Below are 23328 nucleotides of genomic sequence, written 5' to 3'. Positions count from 1 at the left end.
ATTTTTCTGTCAAATTCTCGAGCTTTCACTTGGTGTGCAATTTAGTAACGTCTGATGGTTCTCAAATACGAGTATTGCGACAGTAATTGTAAGGAATTAGTCAGTTTCTGATGAGGTATTTCTTTGCTCAGGCATTTAATTTTTTGTTAATCATCTTCATTCTTTCGTTTGAATGTAGAAATATGAAGTAAATTGGTCAAGTACTTTTCAAAATGATCGGTAATAACTTCTGTCGTTCATATGTTTTATGAAACTTCCTGGCAGATTAAAACTGTGTGCCGGACCAAGACTCGAACTCGGGACCTTTGCCTTTCGTAGGCAAGTGATCTGAGCTACCCAAGCACGACTCGCGCCCGGCCCTCACAGCCTTACTTCTGCCAGTATCTCGTCTCCTACCTTCCAAACTTCACAGAAGCTCTCCTGCGAACCTTGCAGAACTAGCACTCCGGCATAAAGGATACTGCGGAGACATGGCTTAGCCACAGCCTGTGGGATGTTTCCAGAATGAGATTTTTCACTCTGCAGCGGAGTGTGCGCTGATAGAAACTCCAGCAGTTGCCCGCGAAAGGCAAAGGTCACGAGTTTGAGTCTCGGTCCGGCACACAGTTTTAATCTGCCCGGAAGTTTCATATCAGCGCACACTCCGCTGCAGAGTAATCTCATTCTATATGTTTTATATGTACATTCATGTGCCATGTTATGGGGTACCTTGTGATATCGTTTCAGACCTCCTTTTGACCAGCATAGTGCAGCAACTCGGCATGGCTGGACATGGACTCAACAAGCTGTTGGAATCCCCTGCAGAAATACAGAGTCATACTGTGTCTATAATTGTCAAAGAGTTGCTGGTGCATGATTTTCTGCACCTACTGACCTCTCAATTATGTCCCATAAATGTTCAATAGGACGCCTGTCGAGCAATCCAGGTTGTCTAATCATTCCTCGAATTGTCCAGAATGTTATTCAAACCAATCACGTAAAATTGTTGTCCGGTAACGTGGCACATAGTCATCCGTAAAAATTCACCATTGTTTGGGAACATGACATTCATGAATGACTGAAATTGCTTTGCAAGTAGCCAAACATCCAGAGGATCTAGTCCGTTCCATTTAAACACAGCCTACACCATTATGGAACCACCACAAGCTTGCTCAGTGCTTTGCTGATGACTTGGGTCCATGGCTTCCGGGGTGTCTCCGCCACACTCAAACCATACCATCAGCTCTTTCCAACTGAAATCGGGACTCACATGATGATGTCGCTGTTTCCTGTCACCTAAGGTCCAGCTAATATAGTCGCAAACCCAGGGAGGCACTGCAGGCGATATGCTGTTAGAAAATTCACTTGCATTGGTCATCTGTTGCCATAGCCCATTAATGCCAAATTTTGCAGCACTGTCCTAATGGATGCAATTGTCATACGTCTCACATTGACATCTGCTGCTATTTCGTGCAATGTTGCTTGTCTGGTAGCACTGACAACTCCAGGCACATACCGCTGCTCTTGGTCGTCAAGTGAAGGTTGTCAGCCATTGCATTGTCTGTGGTGAGGAGTAATGCCTGAAATATGGTAATCTCTGCACACTCTTGACTGTATATCCCGCAGTATTGAGATCCCTAATGATTTCTGAAATTTAATGACCCATGCATCTAGCTCCAACTACCATTCTGCACTCAGTCTAATTCCCATCATGCAGCTGTAATCGTGCCCGAAACCTCCTTACATGAATCACTGGAGTACAAATGATAGCTCTGCCAATGCACTGCCCTTCCATACCGTGTGTGCGTGATAGTACTGACATCTGATATATGTGCTTATTGCTGACATTTATACATGTGCATATCTATACCTTGACTTTCATTTTTACCTTAGTATATGTTAAAAACATAGCTTATTTGTGTCCAAATGTTCATTAGGGGATCGTGTAGAAATTTGAAATAAATTGGATCAAGAATTTTCAGAGAGTTTTGGTGGCAACCTTTTCCCTTTATAGATTACATACATATTTAGATGATGAAATATTATTTAGACAGTGATCTTCCTCCCATCTTGAAAGTCAAGTGTGCAAAATTTCATGATAACTGGAGTAAAACTGTAGATTTGTATGAATTACAAATAAACAAGTGGACATTCTTCTTTATATATAATAGGTTTTTTTTTTTTTTTTTTTTTTTGCAATATTTGGTGTTTTTCCCCACATTCGGTGTCAATTTTTGCCAAATGCAATTTTTTTCCAAGTGCAGTTTTCTTGCCAAACTCTCATCATTGTTTTGCAAAACTTAGGTTGGTTTTTTTTTTGCCACATTCGGTGTTGTTTTTTATGCATTTGGTTTCCTATTTTTGTCAAACTCAGTGCTACTTGTGCAAAATCAGTGTTTTTTACTAAATTCAGTGTTCTCCTTTTTGCCATATTTGCTGTTATAATTTTGCCAAATTCGGTGCTATTTTTTCCCAATTTCTGTATTTCTTTGACAGATTCTGTTTTGAACTGTATTTTTGTATTCAGTGGTTTTTTAAACATTCAGTAACTATCATTTACAAATATTAGTAACAGCTGTCCTCAGATTTATAAATAATTTTTATGGCAAAATTAAAAATTTTTCCATGTCTTGGAAAAATTGCCATGTCACATTATTTCACTGAAAACCACTAATTTCATGTTGCTTTTTGCATTATTGTTATCATGGAATTTTCTTGTCGCTATCTATCACTCATTTAGTCTCACTAATATTCTCTGGAAGTTGATCAAACATATGGCTAGCTGGCATCTGTGTTGGTACTTTGTCTCGTGGTCTTTTAGCTCCATCCCAGGATGGTTTTTGCCAAGGCAGTTCTACTGCTGACAATTTGGTCTGAATTGAGTCTGCCAGCCAGTCAGCTTTTGCCTAGCATCAGCACCTTATTGCTATCTTCTTCAACTTGCAAAAGGCTTATGGCATCACCGCATCCTCATTACCCTACACGAGTGGGGTCTCAGGGGTCTGCTCCAGATTTTTGTCTAAAACTTCTTGTCACACTATAGAATTAAAGTTGATGCTAATCGCTGTGTCCCACATATACAAGAGAATAGGGTCTCACAGATCTCAGTAGTGTGGCTGCTTTTTCTAGTGGCTGTAAATAACCTAGCTGCAGCAGTGGTGTCTACAGTGATACTGTTCCTGTGGGCTGATGGATTTATGTATTTACTGTTGCTCCTCCACTGTGTAATTACACTGTAGGATGACACATGTAAGGTGCAGTTCTGGGCTCTCGCCCTGGTTTCCGGTTTTCAGCTACCAAGACATGCATCGTGCACTTCTGTCACTGTTGTACTGTACATCCACACCCACAACTCTAACTCAACGACTAGTTGATCAGTGTGGTGGAGTTTGACCACTTTTTGGGACTGGTCTTTAGTGCCTTGTTGATGTGGCTTCTCCATCTATGCCAACTTAAGCAAAACATGCTAGTTGCACCTTAACACTCTTAAGCTGTGTCAGTAACACCAGTTGGGGCAAAGACTGCTCTACACTTTGTGTGTAGAACAAGAACCAAACAAGTCATATTTCAATCTGTTTCCTTATTTATTTTTCTGTTAGCTACCAGTTTGACAAGTCAGGACTGTGTGCTTCAGCATACTTATCGACTCTTTCTCTCTTACAGAAGCATGCAGAAGTGTACGGCTAGTCATGACTTACTGTTAATATGCAAGGCAAGTACATGAGCTTTCTAGAGAAGCTATAGTTACGGTACCCCCATCTACAGTCAGTATCCTGAAAGCCAAGGCGGCCAACCTGTGTGTTCTTCCCTGGGATGTCAAAGTGACCTGAGGGTCAACAACTTAGTGTCCAGCTTGCTATATTCCACAGAAGAAGATAGATGATCACAAACAATGGGTGTTCAGGGTAGTAGTGGTCAATAGCCTGAAGAAAAACTGGGGGTGTCACTGTCGATTAAGAACATCTTGGCTTGGCAGTGATGCTGGTGATAGGTTTGTGGGGCACACAACCTTTGCTCAGTCCATTCTCACCACTTTCATGAATGATGATTAAATGAGGAGGACAGCACAAACATCCAGTCATCTCGAGGCCCGGGACCTCGTACTCGGGAAGCGAGAATGCGACCGCGAGACCACGAGCGGCGGACGTCTTGGTGGTGCAAGAATGAACTTGGCTGAGGGCTCAAGCACACTTTCAAACCTACAAATACATAAAGGATGGCTAGATACAGATGGCAAAAAACAATGGGATCAACAGTGTGTTTTGGTCCAAAGGGTAGATTGAGACAAGATATGAGGAAGGGACACACAAAATGGGGGCCTATGTGGCTGCTCCCTTGTAAGAGATGACAATGGGAGTAGTGTAGTTTTTGGAGCAGATACCCTGTGTGGTGTTTGCGTTAAATCAATGGAAGGAAGGAAGGAGGGGGGGGGAGGGAGGAGTACCCACACCTCCACTATTAGGCTGGGCTGGTTCAAAAGGCACCTGTTTCTAGTTGGACCCCACAATGGTGCACAGAGTCCAGCACCTGCAACACTGAACATGATGCCGAGCTATATGCCAGAATCCCATAACCAAGACAGGACAGGACTGGAGCTTTGTAGAGCCTTCAAGGATCCACCACTGCCTCAGGACAGCTACTGATCAAACAGTGTGTAGAAAAAGAACAAAATAACAGCTTTATTTCAATTAATTATTTATTGTTCTGTAAGCTACCAGTTGTAGTACTTCAATGGTGCCATTGCCATGCCCCTATGCAACTGAATTGATGTACCACAAAGCTTGGTGCAATACAACAAGAGCCATCAAATAAATCTAGATTCCATGAATATTCTTCTGAAGAAGGCAGCCTAAAACATGTTATCTTCGACCTGTTGTCTTTGACTGGCCATCTACACAGTTACTGTTGAACTGTTCGGGTATCCACTCCAAAAAAAATATTTATGAAATCCAATTTTTTTTATGTTAGCTCCTGGTGCATTACACCAAGTTATGTGGTACTTCCAGTCACAGTGTGCATAGATTCTCATGGAATCTGGATGTATTTGATGGCTCCTGTTGTATCGCAACAAGCTTTGTGTGACACGTGTTCACAGCACGTACACGAGTCAAAGGATGGCACCAGTGATGTGCCAAAATTGGTAGCTAAAAGAAAAATAGATAAGAATGGCTTGAAATATGACTTGTTTGGTACTTGTTCTACACACAGTGTAGAGCAGTCTGTGCCCCAACTGGTGTCAATAATTGGAGGCTTAGAACCCGTATTGGTGTGCCCTAGTTTCTCTGAATGAACTGTGAACCATAACTGAGACCATTACTATGTGGCAGTCTTCCTTCTATGCTTCTCACAGGGAATCTACTGTTGTCGGCTTAGCATTGGGAATGAGGATCCACTGACGGTGGCCCACACCTTGCTGGAGTGCCCTAAGTTGGCCACCTTACGATAAAACCTTAAACTAGCTGATGTACTACCTCTAGTGCTAGCAGATGACACCAAAGTGGCTTATCGGGTTTTGTTTTGCCAGTGAAAGTAGTTTCTTCTCCTCTCTGTGACATAGAGCACATTAGCCTCGTCGGCCCCTTGAGGTGTTGGAGGAGTGCCCTGTTGCCTGCTCTGACCTAGGTGGTCCATGGCTGCCCTTGGTGGTCCAGCCTGGTTCCTGCCCTTCCCACCTTTTTAATTCTTTCTTTTCCTTTTTTATCATTGGTTTACTGTCTCAATTTTGTTGCTCACTTTCACAAGAATTTATCAACTTGTCTGTGTTACTAGTTTTCATGGGGTAACAGACGGTATGGAAGCACCAGTCAGATGCAGAGGGTGCATCTCCCATCATATGACTGTGTCCCAGGGGCCTCCAGCTGCTTTATGTGTGGGACAGCTCTCCTGCCTTCACCCATTTACCCCTCTTTCACTTCTACTTGCTTCTTGGATATAATCGGGTTCGTCAGGCTTTGTCTTCTGCATCCTGCCTCTCTGGGGCTATTCCCAGCTGGACATATCTAGGATGGAGGGACCATGCGTTGGATGAAATTTGTATGTTTTTCATGTGACTTTTGGATTACAGCATGAAACTTACTTCAGATTTCACTCGTCACCTAATGGAAGACATTTGCAATAGTATACTTTGCTTCAGTTAATTTTTGTCTTACATCTTTCACTGTCTCTCAAAAAACAGCATATTTAAAGGCCATTTGAACCTGACAATTAGTTGTTAAGCCTTGTTAATGCTACTTTACAGCAACAAGATTGTATACTTGCCTTGCATACTAACAGTAAGTAATGACTAGCTGTACACTTCTGCATGCTTCAGTAAGAGGGAGAGTTAAGTATGCTGCAGCGCACAGTTCTGATTCGTCACACTTGCAGAACTACAGCAGAAATGAACTGATGGTGTAACAATGGTGCCTTGATTTATAAAGTATGCAACCCTCAACATTAGACTAGTGCTCACTCTATTTCTGATCTCTAGTCCGTACACAAAATATATAGCAATAGTTTCCTTTTCAAGGCAAAAGTTTTAAACTTCTGGAAGGGCCTTTGTGTTTTAACACTACTAAATTATATTTGCGACACGTAATTGTCTGACATTCTTACAGTAAAATTTTTCATTGTATTTATGTTATGCATTCTTTTTCTTTAGCAACCATCTAATTATCTCAGATTACACAGAAATACTTCAGAATTGATGTTTCCCATTGTTGAAAGTGAGATGGAGCTATAACACCAAACATCTTTATTTTCATGGATGTGATTATTTTCAGTTTAAAGTTTATCTCAGCCTAGTTAGTTAACCTTAGCATGGCATTAACTACAGCATAGCATTGGATAGTGGCAGAAAAACTTCGTTTGAAACCTTTATTGTATATCAGTGTAACAGGTAGTGATCTTGCAGGTTTGAATAAGGTTTAGGAACAGGCACATATAGTGGAGTTCGCAAATTAATGTATATTCAGGTCAGATCTGGAGAAAAGAATTTACAAGAGTCTGAAATTTATTTATGTGGAGGGGGGAGGGGGGCAGACAATGTGTTTATTTGGGCGTATTACTCACTTCTTGTTATTTGAGATACAATCATAACTGATTCCAGTCATACATTGGCCATCCTCAGCTTCTATTTGTGTGTAAAACTAGTTAGCATTATTTTTATGTTATGTGATTGCGTTTAAAATAATAATCAAATAGTCTCCACTTGTGGTGTTTGGGATTAAAACACAGGTAAAATGTCTAAAGCTTTATTGATTTCTGCATACTTAAAATTTTCATGGCAATACAGTTATATGCACTGTTTAATCTTGTTATTCAGGTGTGTGATAATGAATGGCATCATTATGCAGTGTCTGTAAAATTCCCTGAGGTTACCCTGTATGTGGATGGTCAGATGTTCAAAGCAGAGAAGAAGAATCCTGAAATCATAGATGATTGGCCACTCCATCATACAAAAGGCATCAATACTACACTCACTGTGGGAGCATGCTGGCAAGGTAAGGTCGGCAGTTCTATTGTTACTCCCCATCCCAGCACTACTAAAATTGTTTAATATAATAAGTTGATGAACTTCTAACTCTGTATTACCAGGTTTTTGCAGATTGCATACTGTTTTGTGAGATTAGTTACAAGAGCAGTTCTTTCATATAAAGTTACTTCCTGTACAAGTAAATTAATCACTAATTGAAGATCAGTTTGCACACCTAAGTGCAATGCTGGGAACTTTCCTCTAGTATTGCAATGCCATTGCTTTCCTTTCGTAAAGTAATGAACTGGTTTACCCAGAGTGTGAGAGTTTAATGCTGATTTAAAACCACAGTGCATATTACCATGTTTAACTTATGCTAAACTTAGCCAGAGTTAGTGTCTCATTAATTTTCATAAAAATTGTTACACCAACCAGGGACAGAATTCAAACTCCTTGGAAATATGCAACCAACTCATACATACATACATACATACATACATACATACATACATACAATGTCCCTCAGATTAATGTGAACACCTGTCGGAAGCCTGAATAACCACCTTTCGCAGCGTGGACCACTTCAGAGACCTGCAGATAGAGCCAGTGAGGTTCTGGAAGGTACTGACGGGGATGTGTACCTATACTCACTCCAGTGCTGTGGCCAACTGTGCTACGTTTCTCAGTTGATTATCCATGGTGCGTGCTGCCTCATCGAGATGGTCCCACAGATTCTGAATTTGGTTTAAGTCCACAGGGAGTTTGATGGTCAGAGGAGTATGGTAAATGCACCCTGATGCTCCTCGAACCACACACACTAAGAGCTGTGTGACATGTTGCATTGTCCTGGTCATGGATGCCACCATGCTGAGGAAAAATAAACTGCATTAGGGGTGTACAGGTCCTCCCTCAAGGTCAATGTGTACTTACGTTGATCCATTGTGCCATCGAGAATCACTTGGAGAATGCCATGAAAACATTCCCCAGATCATAATGCTCCCTCATCTAGCCTGTACCCTTCAGACAATTGTTACACGGTGCTCGCATTCAGATGTTTCATGCCATACATGCCAACAGCCATTTGTCCGATGTAGCATAAGATGTCATTCATCTGAAGAGGCTACCTGTCACCACTCAGTGGGTGTCTAGTTCCAGTATTGGTGTGCACATTACAGCATTCGTTGTCGATGAACAGCAGTCGGCATAAGATGCATGAATTGAGTGCCTGCAATGGAGGCCCATACACAGTATGCTGAATGCTCATTGAGGAGACACTGTTTGTAGCCCCTCGGTTCCACTGTGTGGTTAGTTGCTCATCAGTTGCACGTTTATTTGCCTGTACGCATCTCAGCACCCGTCTTCACTTCTGTCATCTACGGCTGGTTGTGCACCACAGTTCCTTCGATGCCAGTTTTGGATACCACTGTTTTGACATGCACAGTATACTACAACCACAACAGCACATGAATAGTTTACAAACTTGGCCATCTCAGAAATGCTTCCACCCTTGGTCCGAAAGCCAATGATCATGCCCTTTTGGATGTCAGATACATCACTCAATTTCCTATTTATGAGAACTGCAGTGTTTTCTGAATCATTCAACCACTCCACTGCTAGTGCTGCCACCTGTTGTCGGAGAGTGGTTATTGCATGTTGATGTCCAACGTAGGCAGTCGTCACATTAATGGGACAAGAATATGTATAAACCACATACATTTAGTTTATCATTATGGAGAGATATTATTGTAAGACCTCCAGATACAGGTGGGATTGACAAAAGCTTGTTTGGGAATGTACAATATGAGATATTTATTTAAGCAGATATGGGTAACATTAAGCTCATTTGATGAAAAAATAAAATACTGATAATAAAAATTTAAAAGTGGAATGTGAACCTGTAAATTACTGTAGTTTCTCATCTCTTCTTCTGCTGTTACAGTAGAATGTTTGCACAGTCATAATTCACACAGTCCATGTGAAATATGCTAGGTGCGATTTCCTTATGAGGCATAACAGTCATAAGAAGTGAATGATATGTTTAACTATGCCATCACTTATATAAACCCTAATGCTACCTGAATGCACTCACAACCACCCCAGAATCTATCAATTACACCAGAAGCACACTGCAGACAGTCTCTACTTCCCAAACCCTGGGTCCTTGTAATATCCATGGTACCTTGGAAACATAGTTTTCTCACAGTAATTTAAATACATGGGAGTTGGTTACCCAAAATGAAATATTTAGACTTCCATGTAAACAGTGTGGTTTATTTCCACTTTAGCAAACCATAGATGTTTCTACGATCAAAGGTATTTTATGGGACTGCAGCCTAATGCAAGATTGCCTCAGAAAAGATCCCGCATGCTTAGGCTGTAACTCAGTCAAGTTTCTACAGTGGTTTTCATAATACCTACTTACTGTAGAAAATGTAACTGTAGTTCCACATTAACTTTTTGGGCTTTAACTGTAACTCTGCCCAACCTTATGTGCCATAAGCTTTGTTTCATAGCCTTAAAAATGTCAAAACAGAGTTTCTGTACATGAGTCTATGATGATCTCACATAGTTCACACATTCCATATAACTCTGTAAATTTTTTAAACATTTCAGCTTTTCAGACAGTCAGTGCTAAGTTTACAGACATTACCTTTTGCCTCAGAAATGAACATTCAGACTGATTCTTTCTTCAGTTACTTGCACTTCTCTGCTGGTTCTATCTTTTTGCAAGGCCTATGATTACTGCTGTTTACATATTAACAATTAGAATGGTTGCCAGACATGTTTAGAAATCCTCTGGCAGACAAACCAAACTGGAAAACCTTGCCTGACTATTCTGTAAGCTCTGTTTAGGGACGTGTGACCATTCACTGTGTGGTGACAAAGGAGATGTTTATCACTGAAGTAGTTTCAGTATTTGTCATCGCATGGTTAGTTGTGGAAGTGCTTAATGTGACCCAAACAACAAGGAAAATCTAACTGTGCTGTGATGGCCTCGTATCATAATGTATGTCAACCACTTCCCTGAATGAAGATCTGGATTGGATTAATTACTTCTGTGAAACAACATTGCCATCGACTTTCAAAATAAGTTAAAATATGTTTCCTAGATCTTTATCATAGCATGTAATGTACCTTTCCCAGTATTATTTTTAAAAAAGTAAGCAGCCTTTAACCCAGAAATCCATTTTACAAGAGAGTGCTTTGCTAGGTATTATTTTAAGTGGTATGCCAGTTATTAGACAACCTGCAGTTTAAAGTGAACTTGGAACTACAGTGCAACATGCTATTTTGCACATTAACAAATATATTGCTAGATGTAAAAAAAATATTAGTGTGAGAAAAAATTCTAGAACTGGCTCAAAATTCAACCCTGGACCTTTGGATTTGTAATCTGATACCCACTTTGCTTAACAATGCTTATGCATATAAAAGAATTGCAAGTTCCACTGTGCTTGTAATTCCATATTCAGCTGTAGCGCTTTTGTAACAAATCCCACATCTTGGTCTGAATCAAACAGTCCACTGTTAAGGGATGAAGAAAGATTTCTTCTGTTCCTCGTGCTTAATAGAACACAATCAACTTGCCGGTGTGCAAACTAACCTTCTGGCTGCATTACCTTGTAACAGTATTACTTACAGGTGATGTGAGTTGTCCCGAAAATAGTTTTGCATGCCCCAAATAACACATTTCTTTAACCCAGAATAAGGGTGAGTCACAATGATAGTGCTAGTAATTACACATTTGTATCATTTCAGAGAGAATAATGCCAAAAGAGAGGATTTCTCTTCTTGCTGAAGAACTTCTCTCGTTCCACTTGGCTGATCCACAACCTCATGTGTGCAGTTTGCTTGATGTTGGTTGAATGCCAAACTGTTTTGATCTCGGTGAAATATTAACCTCATAGTCTGTAAGTCACTGAGATTGATGCTTCCCTGTGTCACTTCTGCCATTGTTTTGCATTGTTCTGTTTCCTGTTTAGTTCTCAAAATTGGTTGAAATTGCATGAAAGTCTTCAGATAATTCATTAAAACACTCCTTCTGTATCATTGCTCGGCAGTTACCGTTATTTAAGAAAGGCAACAGTACTGCTAAAGCAATAAAATGTGTTGATATCTCTTTAATACCTTGAATCATAGGTTGCAAGAAAAGACATTCCTGGGATAAATATAGCATTTAATAACCCAGATATGAAGTGAGCTTGGCTGGAATTTTCCCTATGACATATTTTTACTCAAACTTTCATTATATACTTCAGACTGCATCTTGTTCTCCAGGTTCTGACAGCAAGATGAAGCATCATTTCAGAGGCTACCTAGCAGGTTTATCAATACTTCTAAATAAGACTGAGAAACCTGAAGTTCTTAGCTGCCTTCATAAATGTAAAGAGAGTTTAGAGGTACCTGCTATGGAATTACTGGAACCTGGAATGGAGCTGTTGACAAACAGTGGTGAGTAAAATAGGGAGCAAATTCAGTAATAGGGTTTGAAACTTTGCTTGAAAAATCTGTTCAGGAAATTTTAGTATTACTGCATGATTGATTCTGTTAAACTTTTTCGACTAACTTCATTTTCCTTATTTCCAAAGCAGATATTCTTCATTCAGTGCTGAAACGAAATAGTGAGCCATGTCTAAAAATCTTCAACAGTAGTGACTTTGTTTCATGTTGTGGCATTTGAGCAGCTTAATTAGAAACACAGTCACAGGCAATGAATTTTTGTTTAGCTGATGTCATGTCTACAGGGCAAGGGTTACAAGCCTTATCTCAAGCAAGAATTGTTTTGTGTGTTCATATTGAAGCTCTGAAATTTTTAATGTCTTTGTATGACATCCCCCCCTTTTTTGTTTACCACAGCTCATCATATTAATTTTATTAAAAGTATCTGTTAACATGAAACATTTTGTCATAAATATGGTTTATTGGTCATTAAGGTTGTCTTGGGTGTCTTATTTTATGTACACAGTTTAATCTCTTTTGCAGATTTGACAGAACTAAGCATTGAAGGTGATAACAAGACTAATCTTGTTGTTCTCTTGAGAAAAGTTGGTTACACAAATTTGAGACAGTTTCCCACTGCTGGCAGACGCAATTTGCACCTCTCAACTGTTGTGATGTAAGCATTCAGCATATTTTTGCTTGTTTTTGATTACTTGGATTTCTATGATATTCCAGTTAGTGTTTCAAAAGTATTTCCAATTGTTCATATGTATTCTAATAAATTAAAATCTTAAGAGAAAAATCTAATAATACAGCTACATATATGCCAACTGATAGTATCCCTTTATTTCTGAATTTGTTAGCTTCCGGTAGTTTAAACATTACAAGGTGGTTCCATGATTGAGAGACAATGTTTCAAGAGCGATTTAAGAGTATAAAAATTGAAAAAGAAAGTACATAACCTGTTTGGTTATTTAAACACAAGAGTAAAAAATATTGTAGAATATAATGCAAATGCAGGGTGTCAGTACAGTGCTACTGAATCAGTTAAGAAAGCATTGGCTACCAAAGGCTACGCTGTGATAGAATCATCAGTTGTAGCTCGTGACTGATTTTGGTAGGTAATGTACCAGATATCTATCTCCAACATGTAGTTTTATTGAAGCTGTCGTCTTGTGGACATAAAAGAGAGCACACGCAGATATGACATAAATAAATTTGTTCTACATCTATACTCTTTAAACCACTGTGAAGTGCATGGTAGAGGGTATTGCCCATTGTACCACGTATTAGGGTTTCTTCCCATGCCATTTGCTTATGGAACATAGGAAGAATGACCACTAAGGTAAATACCTGTGTGCTCAATATAGGCAGTCTTAATCTAGTCTTTGCAGACCCTATGGGTAATAGATAAGGGAAATGCCAAAGTTCATTTTGTTGGGAAAATTTTGGGGAACTTTAGCTCATCTATAAAGGAGACAGCATATAAGATGCTAGTGCGACTCATTCTTTTACTGCTCAAGTGTATGGAATCTCCACCAGGTTTGATTAAAGGAAGAAATCGAAGCAATTCAGAGGCACTGCTCAGTTTGTTATCAGTAGATTCAACCAGCACAGAAGTATTACGGTGATGCTTCATGAACTCAAATGGGAATTCCTGGAGGGAAGATGATGCTCTTTTCATAAAGCACTTTAGTGGAAATTTAGAGAACCGGCATTTGAGGCCAACTGCAGAACGCTTCTACTGCTACCATCATAAATTTTGTGTAAGTACCACGAAGATGAGATGGTGGTAGTTAGGGCTTATGTGGAGGCTTATAGACAGTCGTTTTTCCTGTGCTCTGTTTGAAAGTGGAACAGGAGAGGAAAACGACTAGTAGTGGTACACTGTCCCCTCTGCCATGCACTGTAAAGTGGCATGTGGAGTATGTGTATATGTAGACTACACACGTCAAAAGTTCAATTATTTTGTACAATTATGAGGACACAAGACTGAAACAAACGATTTATGGTGGTGCGCTTTATCGTTGATGCACTTTGTACTCTTACTAAGGTAAATGTTCAGATTTTGATAGTTCCTTCAGATGGAGGTAATATCATGTGGAGAACTAGAGAAGATCCCACCCAATAATGTTGGTCAACAACTTGAGTTGAAAGCTATAATGATCAGTAGTATGAAAATACTAGGTGGCATAATGCACCGCCAACAGAGGTGGTGCAGTGGTTAGCACACTGGACTCGCATTCGGGAGAACGACGGTTCAATCCTGCATCCGGCCATCCTGATTAAGGTTTTCCGTGATTTCCCGAAATCGTTCCAGGCAAATGCTGGGATGGTTCCTTTCAAAGGGCACGGCCAATTTCCTTTGCCATCCTTTCCTAACCAATGGACAGATGACCTCACTGTCTGCTCTCCTCCCTCAAAACAACCCAACCCCAACATAATGCACCTTTGGGGCAAAGGCTCTATAATCTGTTCAGACGGTTCTAATAACTCATGTATTTCTCCACATATTTTGTCTTCTAATTAGTGACAGATGTGAATGGTTCTGGCTGCCCCTAATTGCTGAAGTGTTGGGTAATGGCATTAGTTTTTACCTGTACTTCGCAGATCTGTACAAGTTAGCAATATTTCTTAATACCTGACTGAGAAGTGGTTTATTTTGGCTTTCAAATTTTACTGGAGCTTTTCAAATATTGTGCAACTTTCATGCATTTGTCATTTGTAAAATTTCTCATTGTACACAATGGCATTCATATAATTTTTTAGTTCTTGTATGTTTTGATTTATGCAAAATTTTGTTACTCTTTCTTTGACACTCATAAAATTAATATCCTTTTTCTCAGCTGTGAACGTGAGCATTCTGTGAAAGTGCCTAGTGTAGAAAGCTATGTAATGGTCCTTCAGCCACAGCAGCCAAGCATAGACATAAATGGAACAGGAAATGTTGCCCGAGAATATGAAGACTTCAGACTTGGTGTGCGAGTATTTACTGATGTGCGAATCACTGTTGGTCAGACAAAAGGCCAAAAGCCATGGAAGCATGGTGAGTTTCCTTGTCGTGTTCTACTCATGATATATAAAAGCAATACTTAATATCAAGTATTAATAATTATTTCCCAATTATTTATTGTTAGTAGAGAGGATTGTGATAGTTATTTTCATAATTTTTTTGTCTTCTACAGGCGTTGTAAACAGTGTGGTGGCACACCTGTTGTAGCACAACCTTATAATGAAATGAATTCTTTGAAAACTATGTTTTGCTGTTTTGATAAGTTTTCTTATGTTGGAGCAATCTGATGTGAGTGAAGGAATTGATATGTTTTGTGCAGCTTCTATGTGTTTAAAAATAGCAAATAGATTTTGTTTGTGTATGTAGCTCTGTAATACTGCAGGGAAGATGAAATATGACTTCAATTTATTCAGCAGCTACTTTCAATACAGTTTTCATATGGCCAGCATAACTGAGTCGTACTGGCTACTTTGGCAGCCTATTGTTGTCACACACTGTGAATGATTAAACATTGAAAGTAATATTATATGTAACTGTATAATTGCAACAGTCTATGAAGTTTGTTAACTTTAAGTCAAAAGTTTTATTTATCAAGAATTAAAATATGAGTGTTCATACAGTGAATGTTATTTCATGGCTGACCATAAAATGTTGTATAGTACAAACAGCATAATTAATGTATGTACACTGCAGCTTAAAAGTTCATTTTGATATTAAATGAATTTTACATAAATAACTTTTTAATATTTTTGTGATTTATGGTATATGATGGCAATAGCTCAAAATAGCCAGCAATTACAATGACTAGACGATGAAGATGTCAAAACTAGCTGTTGAATAGTCATACTGCAACTTCCAGGGGGTCATGTCTTCCTTTGTTGATTAGATGAATGGTTTTATTTGGAGATTGTTCCACAATGTGTATCGTACATTCTAAATGTATGAATCACATTATTGATGACACATTAAACCAACCAAACGGGGTACTGCTTTTCGGGTATATCCTTTTCAAAAACATAAATGCAGTGTATCAAGCTTCGATGAGCAGCATCTCATAATTTGTAAGGCAGTCACGTGGTTTGCTTGGCTATAGTCACACAGTGATAACAGGTATTTACACATTACCATTTGGCTTCTAAGATGGTGGTTATCAGCAGTTACTTCTATACTTGTCCAGCAGAATCAAATGCTTTCCTGATTCAATGTGTAACACACATTGAGCTCAGTATACAATGCCTGTACTTCATTTATTAAATGCCACTACAGTTACCCATTCAGTGCAAACAGCATACATCAATAAATTGTTAATAATTTCTAATATACATCTGTCTGCCATGAGCTTGTAGTTTGCATACTGTACAAAAGTTAACTACTGCTGTCCATGAATTTTTATTAAGGCAGGAGTACGAATTTCAGTGAATAGCTTATGTATGTGTATGGTAGCTCTGTAATACTGAACTTAACAGTTCATAAAAGATTTTGCAGTGTTAGTCACAAAGATTTTGCTTGAATTTCAGGAGAGCCAATCAGTGTTATCGAGAAACAGTTGGACTCTTGCACTGTTTCAGTCTATCCACCACTTAACCCAGATCATGAAACAGTGACCCTCCCAGAGAACATGCTAACACAGTTTGGTATTGTTGCCAAGGTTACAAAAGATGGTGTTATGGTGTCTGGGGCTGACATGATATACAATTATGAACAGGTAATGCCACCTCATCTATCAAAGATCAAATGGACTAAGTTAGAAATTTGGACACTAAAGTTGCTGTGGTTTTTTTTAACAGAATTAACATGTGACCTCCATGTACATTCTTATTTTAGGTTCTCCGTCAGATACAGTACACTAATAGGAAGCCTGCATATTACCTCAACAGGGTGTTCAAGCTGACATGCTCAGAAATGAATGGGAGGTTTATGAGCAATGAATATGTCCAAACTGTAAGTTATCTAGTTTTCTTCAAAGAATTTGTTAATGGTTCTGTTTTTATGAGTGCCAGTGTATTCTACAGCTCACTGGTAATACTTGCACAATGTCTTAATCACTGAAAAGCACTGACATATTTACAAGAAAAAATAATTTACATCCATACATAACAAAATAGCAACATAATGAGTCATACAAAATGAAACTCAAAAAATTTTAGACTAGTGTATGATGTTCAAATGTTTGCTCGTGCTGTCTGTAAGGAGCATAAAAATGATGATGTAAGAAGTTTAAGGTGCAGTCAAATGAAGAAGACAGACAGAAAAAAGAAAGTAAACTGTTTTATTTCAAAAGTAATTGCCATAACAGTTATATTTATCCCACTGTGAGACAAGGTGATCAGTGCCTTGGTGGAAAAATGTTTGTGGCTATCTATGGAACCACGATTGTATCCAGCCATGCACCACTTTGTCCAAAGCAAATCAGTGGCCGCAAATGTCTTTCTTTAGGGCTCCAAAAATATGGAAATCATATGGGGGGAAATCGGGACTGTGGAGGATGAGTAAGAGCTTCCTAGTGAAACTTCTACAGCATAGCCGAAACAACAGGCAAGTCCCCTGAAGGAAAATCATGATGAGCTTTTTGGGAAGCCCTTATACACATCACCCATAAAGTCTTGATCTGTCCCGAGCAATTTCCATGTTTGTGTAGCCCTGAAGAGACGTGTGGCCATTGATTTTCATCAGTCGAAGAGATGCACATCTTAGTACCATCATGGTTCCGTAGGTGGCTGCAAACATTTTCTCATTAAGGCATTGACCATTTCGTCCAGCAGTACGATAAATGTAGTAATAGTTATGGCAGTTACTTTTGAAATAATGAATAGTTTACTTACTTTTTTTCCATCTGTCTTGGGTTCATTTGAATGCCCGTTCTAGGTGCAGTGTTAGCTTGTTATTTTAAGACAAGCTGTTGTAGAGTTGCTGTTCCTACTTGTCAGAAAATGGCATATTAGATGATTACTGATTCCAAAAGGGAACACATCTTCAGCTATATAAAGGAATGCTTTCACGAAATTACATTTTTATGAAGGATGTAATATGTATCATCTGATGTGGATATTTCGACAGTGAACAAAGCAGATGAGGGATAATGAATTGTAATGGAACTTGAAGTGTTATGAGGGTGCTGAAAATGTAGCATTTATTTTTGATTAAATTAGTATCTAGTTTTTTGGCTAAATAACCACATTTTTTTATAAACGATTATATGCACAGGTTTAAAAGTTTGCCACACAACATACCTGAACCGGAAACTCATAGAAGGGGGGGAAAAAAAAACAAAAAAATAAGAACACAGCCACACATCGATCAAGAGGCAATCCAACACATGGCTAAGAAAAGGCAATATATACAGTGAGACAGAAGGATTCATTATTGCAATACAGGATCAAACAATAAACACCAGATAATGCAGCAAGCATATTATTAAAGATCCCAATACCACAACAGATAAATGCAGACTTTGCAAACACCAAATGGAAACGGTAGATCACATCACAAGTGGATGTACAATACTAGCAAATACAGAATACCCCCAGAAGACATGACAATGTAGCAAAAATAATACATCAACAACTTGCCATACAATATAAACTAATGAAACAACAGGTTCCCACATACAAGTGTGCACCACAAAATGTCCTGGAGAATGATGAATACAAATTATACTGGAACAGAACCATTATAACAGATAAAACAATGCCACATAACAAACCTGACATCATACTCACCAATAAAAAGAAGAAATTAACACAACTAATCGAAATATCCATACCCAATACGCAAATATACAGAAGATAACAGGAGAAAAAATTGAAAAATACATCCAACTGGCTGAGGAAGTTGAGGGCATGTGGCATCAGGATAAAGTTGAGATTATACCAATTGTACTATCAACTACAGGTGTCATACCACACAATATCCACAATACAGCTACATCTAAACACATATATACAACTACAGAAATCTGTAATTATTGATATATGTTAAATTATCCGAAAGTTCCTAAATGCAATGTAATACATACCGTACGGTTAAAAGAGTCACACTTGATCAACGTCCATGTCACTTTCCATTTTTAACCAGACATAGCGTTTGAGAAAGGAAATAAATAATAATGTGAATAAATAGTTTATATTCTGTATAGTAAGAAGTTTTTTTAGTGAAATATTTGCTTTTGCAGAAAATTAATCCTTCCCCTGTCCCCTTTCCTGTAGCAGAGCGATTATACATCAACAGTATACATTACATTGGATGCATAAATATGGCCAACTATAGACATATTGGTGAAAAGTTGTAGTTTCGGATGAATTGCTGGCTGTAAATGGGACTGCATAAGCATTCATTATGTTGTAAATACTAGGTCTTTCCACATGGTTGTATAAAATGGGTAAATGGGAGTTGTTTATGGGTGGAATACTGTTAGGTACCACAGTTGTCTAAAAATAATACAATTTTCAGGTATTCTCAGTACCAACACCTGTTCTTGGAAGTTTTAGAGGCTTATTTTTCCTTCAGCGCGCAGTGGATATGCATTATACCACGATAACACATTGCCCTATAGCCCCAAAATTTCAAAAGTCGTCTTTAAAACCCAGTTGATGCCATATTATTCCTGGTCACTTAATTATTGATAATATAATGTAAATGGACAGTTAAAAAATCTACTCACCAAGCAGTGGCAGGGGAGCATACACACAGAAGGATTTAACTTCTACAAACTTTTGGGAGCCAGTAGCTCCTCTTCCTGGCAGAAGAGTTGAAGGGGAAGGAAGAAGTGCAAAGGAAAGGGACTGGAGAGGTTTAGGGAAAAGGGTACTGTTCAGAAAAGCCACCCAGAATCTCTGGTCAGGGGAGACTTAACAGTAAGTCTCCCCTGACCAAGTGTCCTGGTTGACTTTCCTGAACAGTATCCCTTTCCCTTTCCCTTTCCCTGATCCTGTCCAGTCCTTTTCTTTCATCCCTCATACTTCCCCCTTCAATTCTTCTCCCAGAAGTAGTAGCCAGTGGCTCCAAAACCTTGTAAAAGTTAAAACCTTTTGTGTGTGTGTGTGTGTGTTATGAACACTTATTTAGGTAGCCATGTCACTATCGTACATACTCAAATCTCAGCCACGCTTTCTTCTGGTTTTTGGGGTCCAAAAAACAGCCTGCAGATTAGAATCAAGTGCAGAGCAAATGGAAGTCCAGAAAAATTGTGCTAGGAGCCATCACGACTAACTTTTCCCATTGAATATATGCAATGCTACACAGACATGCTTTGCAGGTCAAATATTAAAATTCTTTACGTAAATACCAACAATGCATAAGGCTGTAAGATTCTTGGATGAGTTGGTAAGCCATGGATCATTCTGATTTCATGTATTGTTTCATCAAAATTTTGTGAAGTGCTTGTGTTAGTGAACCATAATGAAGCACTTTCATTATAGAGCCAAATGCAAGAAGGAAGTTATTTCTTGTGCAGAAAAAAAGTTCTATTCATGCTACAGGTCTGTGACACTGTACGGGATTAATGAGAGTAACGCCAGATAATGGTGTCCGCAAATAGACAAATTATTTGAATTTTCCAGTGCAGGGAAGCCTTTAGTGGGCCAAAATGTGGCTGATTTGCTCTTGAAGTAATTTTTAAACAAGTTTGTTAAGGAACAGCGTCAAACATTCCTGCGTATGAGTGGTGAAACTTTTAAAATTAACGCACATGAAATTGTTAGAGTGCAAAATACTGAAAATTTTAAGGCTAGTTGCAACTGGAGTGCTTTTGATGAAGTGCAGTGGTTTTTCGCTTCAGATGCTAACTTCAGTTGCCCAGAAGTTGCCAAAAAATTACAAAGAAAAACTTGTGGAGTTTCAGTGCTTCATAATCAGGCAACACACTGAAAACCAGTACCTTCTTGTCCAGATAGGGAATGCTGACCAAACTCTCATATATATTTTGACATGCCATCGAATTATATAGTTGACACCAGAGGAAAGAAAGATATCAGTATTGTTGTCAGGGAGCGGAAAACAGCTGTCTGGCATGGTTGCTTGCATAGCTTATGAACATAAGTTACCCCCATTCGTAGTTTTCAAGCGAAAGACTATTGAAATTGGAAGTTTTTCTAAAAACTGTAATTCTACAAGCAAATGAAAGTGGGTGGCATTTGGGGGACATGGTGCTGGAATGGATTAGACTCATATAGAATCTAATTGATATTTTAAACGTTTCGTAAAATTTGTATTATTAATAAAATTTTGTTTTCTATTTCTGCTTTTAATTTGTAAGCTGCTTTTTTTAAACTGTCGCTAGTCACACATTTCAAGTCTACTACGAAAATCTGTTTGGCAAGCCTGTGTGGCCAATGCTACATCTTGATGTGTCACTACCAGTGACGAGCTGATTCCTGTGAATCACGTACATTCTTTGCTATAAGAACACACAACTGTAAACATTCTTCTTCCATTTCAGCTTTTACCTCACTTACATTCTGTCCGCCTAACGAACTCGTGTGAGACAATAAGAAACGTGGAAGAATATACAAATCATGTTACGTTTACATTTGTATTATTCTTGTGCGGAATAGTAGTACAGTCAGAAATGAAGTCTGGCAGCTCACTTCTAGTATTGATTTTTAAATCTTCTGCGACTATAAACAATGACCGAAAGAGCAAATTAATCTACAAAAAACAATGCTTAAGTGACTGTTAAGCATACGACTTGAACCAAACTACTGTATCTGTATCTTCATCCATTCTGTCTAATTTGTATGTCATATTAGAATGAATCAACATTTTTTTAGATTTTGAAGTGCAACCTACTTTTTCCTCTTGAATTTAGAGTCTCATTTTTCAGGTGTGGCTTAGATTTGGGTAAATACAGTAATTGTAAATGCGTGACTGTCATCTCTCAGCTGCCTCGAGGGTACGATGACCGTTAACACTAATGGCTTGTGGTCGTCTCCAATCAAACCAGCCCAACAGCCATTGCCATGTGGTGCAATTATTTACAGTCATAATGCAGAGTAGATTTGTGTATTCTGATAATAGTATTAATAACTTCTATGTTACAGACTATGCCATACCTCTCAAGGAATCACATACAGGCCAAACAAGCAATGAATTAGAGGGCAGAATCACCACTCAGTTCAGAGTCACAGACCAGACAAAAACAGACCTACTTGGGTGAGGTAGAGTAAGTTGTGAAACATCTGACGAAGAGGAAAAAGGCAACCAATTTAACATACAGGATAAAATGTTACACAAAGAGAAGTGAATCTAGTGAATGGAAAACAACAATAAGGTAGTTTCCAGGATATGGAAAATAGAAAAAGTTTTGAGGTAGCAAGTGAAGATATAGAAAAGTGTGAAGGCTGCCTAGGAGGAATTTGGGTGCAAAGGGGCAGTGGTAGGCTAGGATTCATATAAATTATGTGATGAATTGGAGTCACTTTTACTATCTGCCTGTTTCAGAGGAGGGAGTCTGTTGGAGCTGTCTATCGGTCAAAAGTAAAGAATACTCTTAACGTCCCTAGTGTGCTGAATAGCATACATTGCACCTGGGTGATAATATAACATTCGCAACAATTGAACAGTGCGAGCAGTCTCTGTGAATGATATACCCAGTTAATTATGAGCTTGTGCCTAATTTTCTGCGTGTGTTAACAAATACATTTCTTGCTTATGCGAGTGTGATGCTCTTTGACACTGTCTTTTCAGTGACCAATGACACTGATTTCAAGTATATCATGAAACAAAAGTCTAGCACAGCTTGTGTGTGGAACTTGAGTCAGGAATATATGACAGTAGTACATTAGCCTGATTGTAATATGCCTTCAATTCATTTCGTTACAATGGTTTCTAGTTCTACTTCAGAATGATGTGATGTGTTTCGAAATCATCTATCTCGTTGAAATATCAGGAAGCTAGTAAATAATGACAAATCAGCAAATGATAATGATAATAATAATAATGATGATGATGATCCTCTCCTCCCGGACTCTTCTCCCCTCCTCCCGGACTCTTCTCCCCTCCTCCCGGACTCTTCTCCCCTCCTCCCGGACTCTTCTCCCCTCCTCCCGGACTCTTCTCCCCTCCTCCCGGACTCTTCTCCCCTCCTCCCGGACTCTTCTCCCCTCCTCCCGGACTCTTCTCCCCTCCTCCCGGACTCTTCTCCCCTCCTCCCGGACTCTTCTCCCCTCCTCCCGGACTCTTCTCCCCTCCTCCCGGACTCTTCTCCCCTCCTCCCGGACTCTTCTCCCCTCCTCCCGGACTCTTCTCCCCTCCTCCCGGACTCTTCTCCCCTCCTCCCGGACTCTTCTCCCCTCCTCCCGGACTCTTCTCCCCTCCTCCCGGACTCTTCTCCCCTCCTCCCGGACTCTTCTCCCCCTCCTCCCGGACTCTTCTCCCCTCCTCCCGGACTCTTCTCCCCTCCTCCCGGACTCTTCTCCCCTCCTCCCGGACTCTTCTCCCCTCCTCC

At 39.2% G+C, this 23328-nt stretch overlaps 1 protein-coding gene across 1 annotated transcript in view; it reads left to right on the top strand.

Moving 5' to 3' along the window:
• LOC126299544 (calsyntenin-1) overlaps positions 1-23328 on the top strand; it is a 73234-nt gene that overhangs the window by 26299 nt on the left and 23607 nt on the right. Inside the window, exons 9-14 of the mRNA XM_049991539.1 lie at positions 7283-7460; positions 11711-11884; positions 12416-12548; positions 14719-14918; positions 16403-16590; positions 16710-16826. Coding sequence (XP_049847496.1) covers positions 7283-7460; positions 11711-11884; positions 12416-12548; positions 14719-14918; positions 16403-16590; positions 16710-16826 — 990 coding nt within the window. The remainder of the gene's footprint in view (positions 1-7282; positions 7461-11710; positions 11885-12415; positions 12549-14718; positions 14919-16402; positions 16591-16709; positions 16827-23328) is intronic.

Source organism: Schistocerca gregaria, chromosome X, assembly GCF_023897955.1.
Source record: "Schistocerca gregaria isolate iqSchGreg1 chromosome X, iqSchGreg1.2, whole genome shotgun sequence".
NCBI classification, from domain to species: domain Eukaryota; kingdom Metazoa; phylum Arthropoda; class Insecta; order Orthoptera; family Acrididae; genus Schistocerca; species Schistocerca gregaria.
The sequence above is the reverse complement of the archived record's forward strand: the minus strand, read 5'-3'. Positions and strand labels throughout refer to the sequence as shown.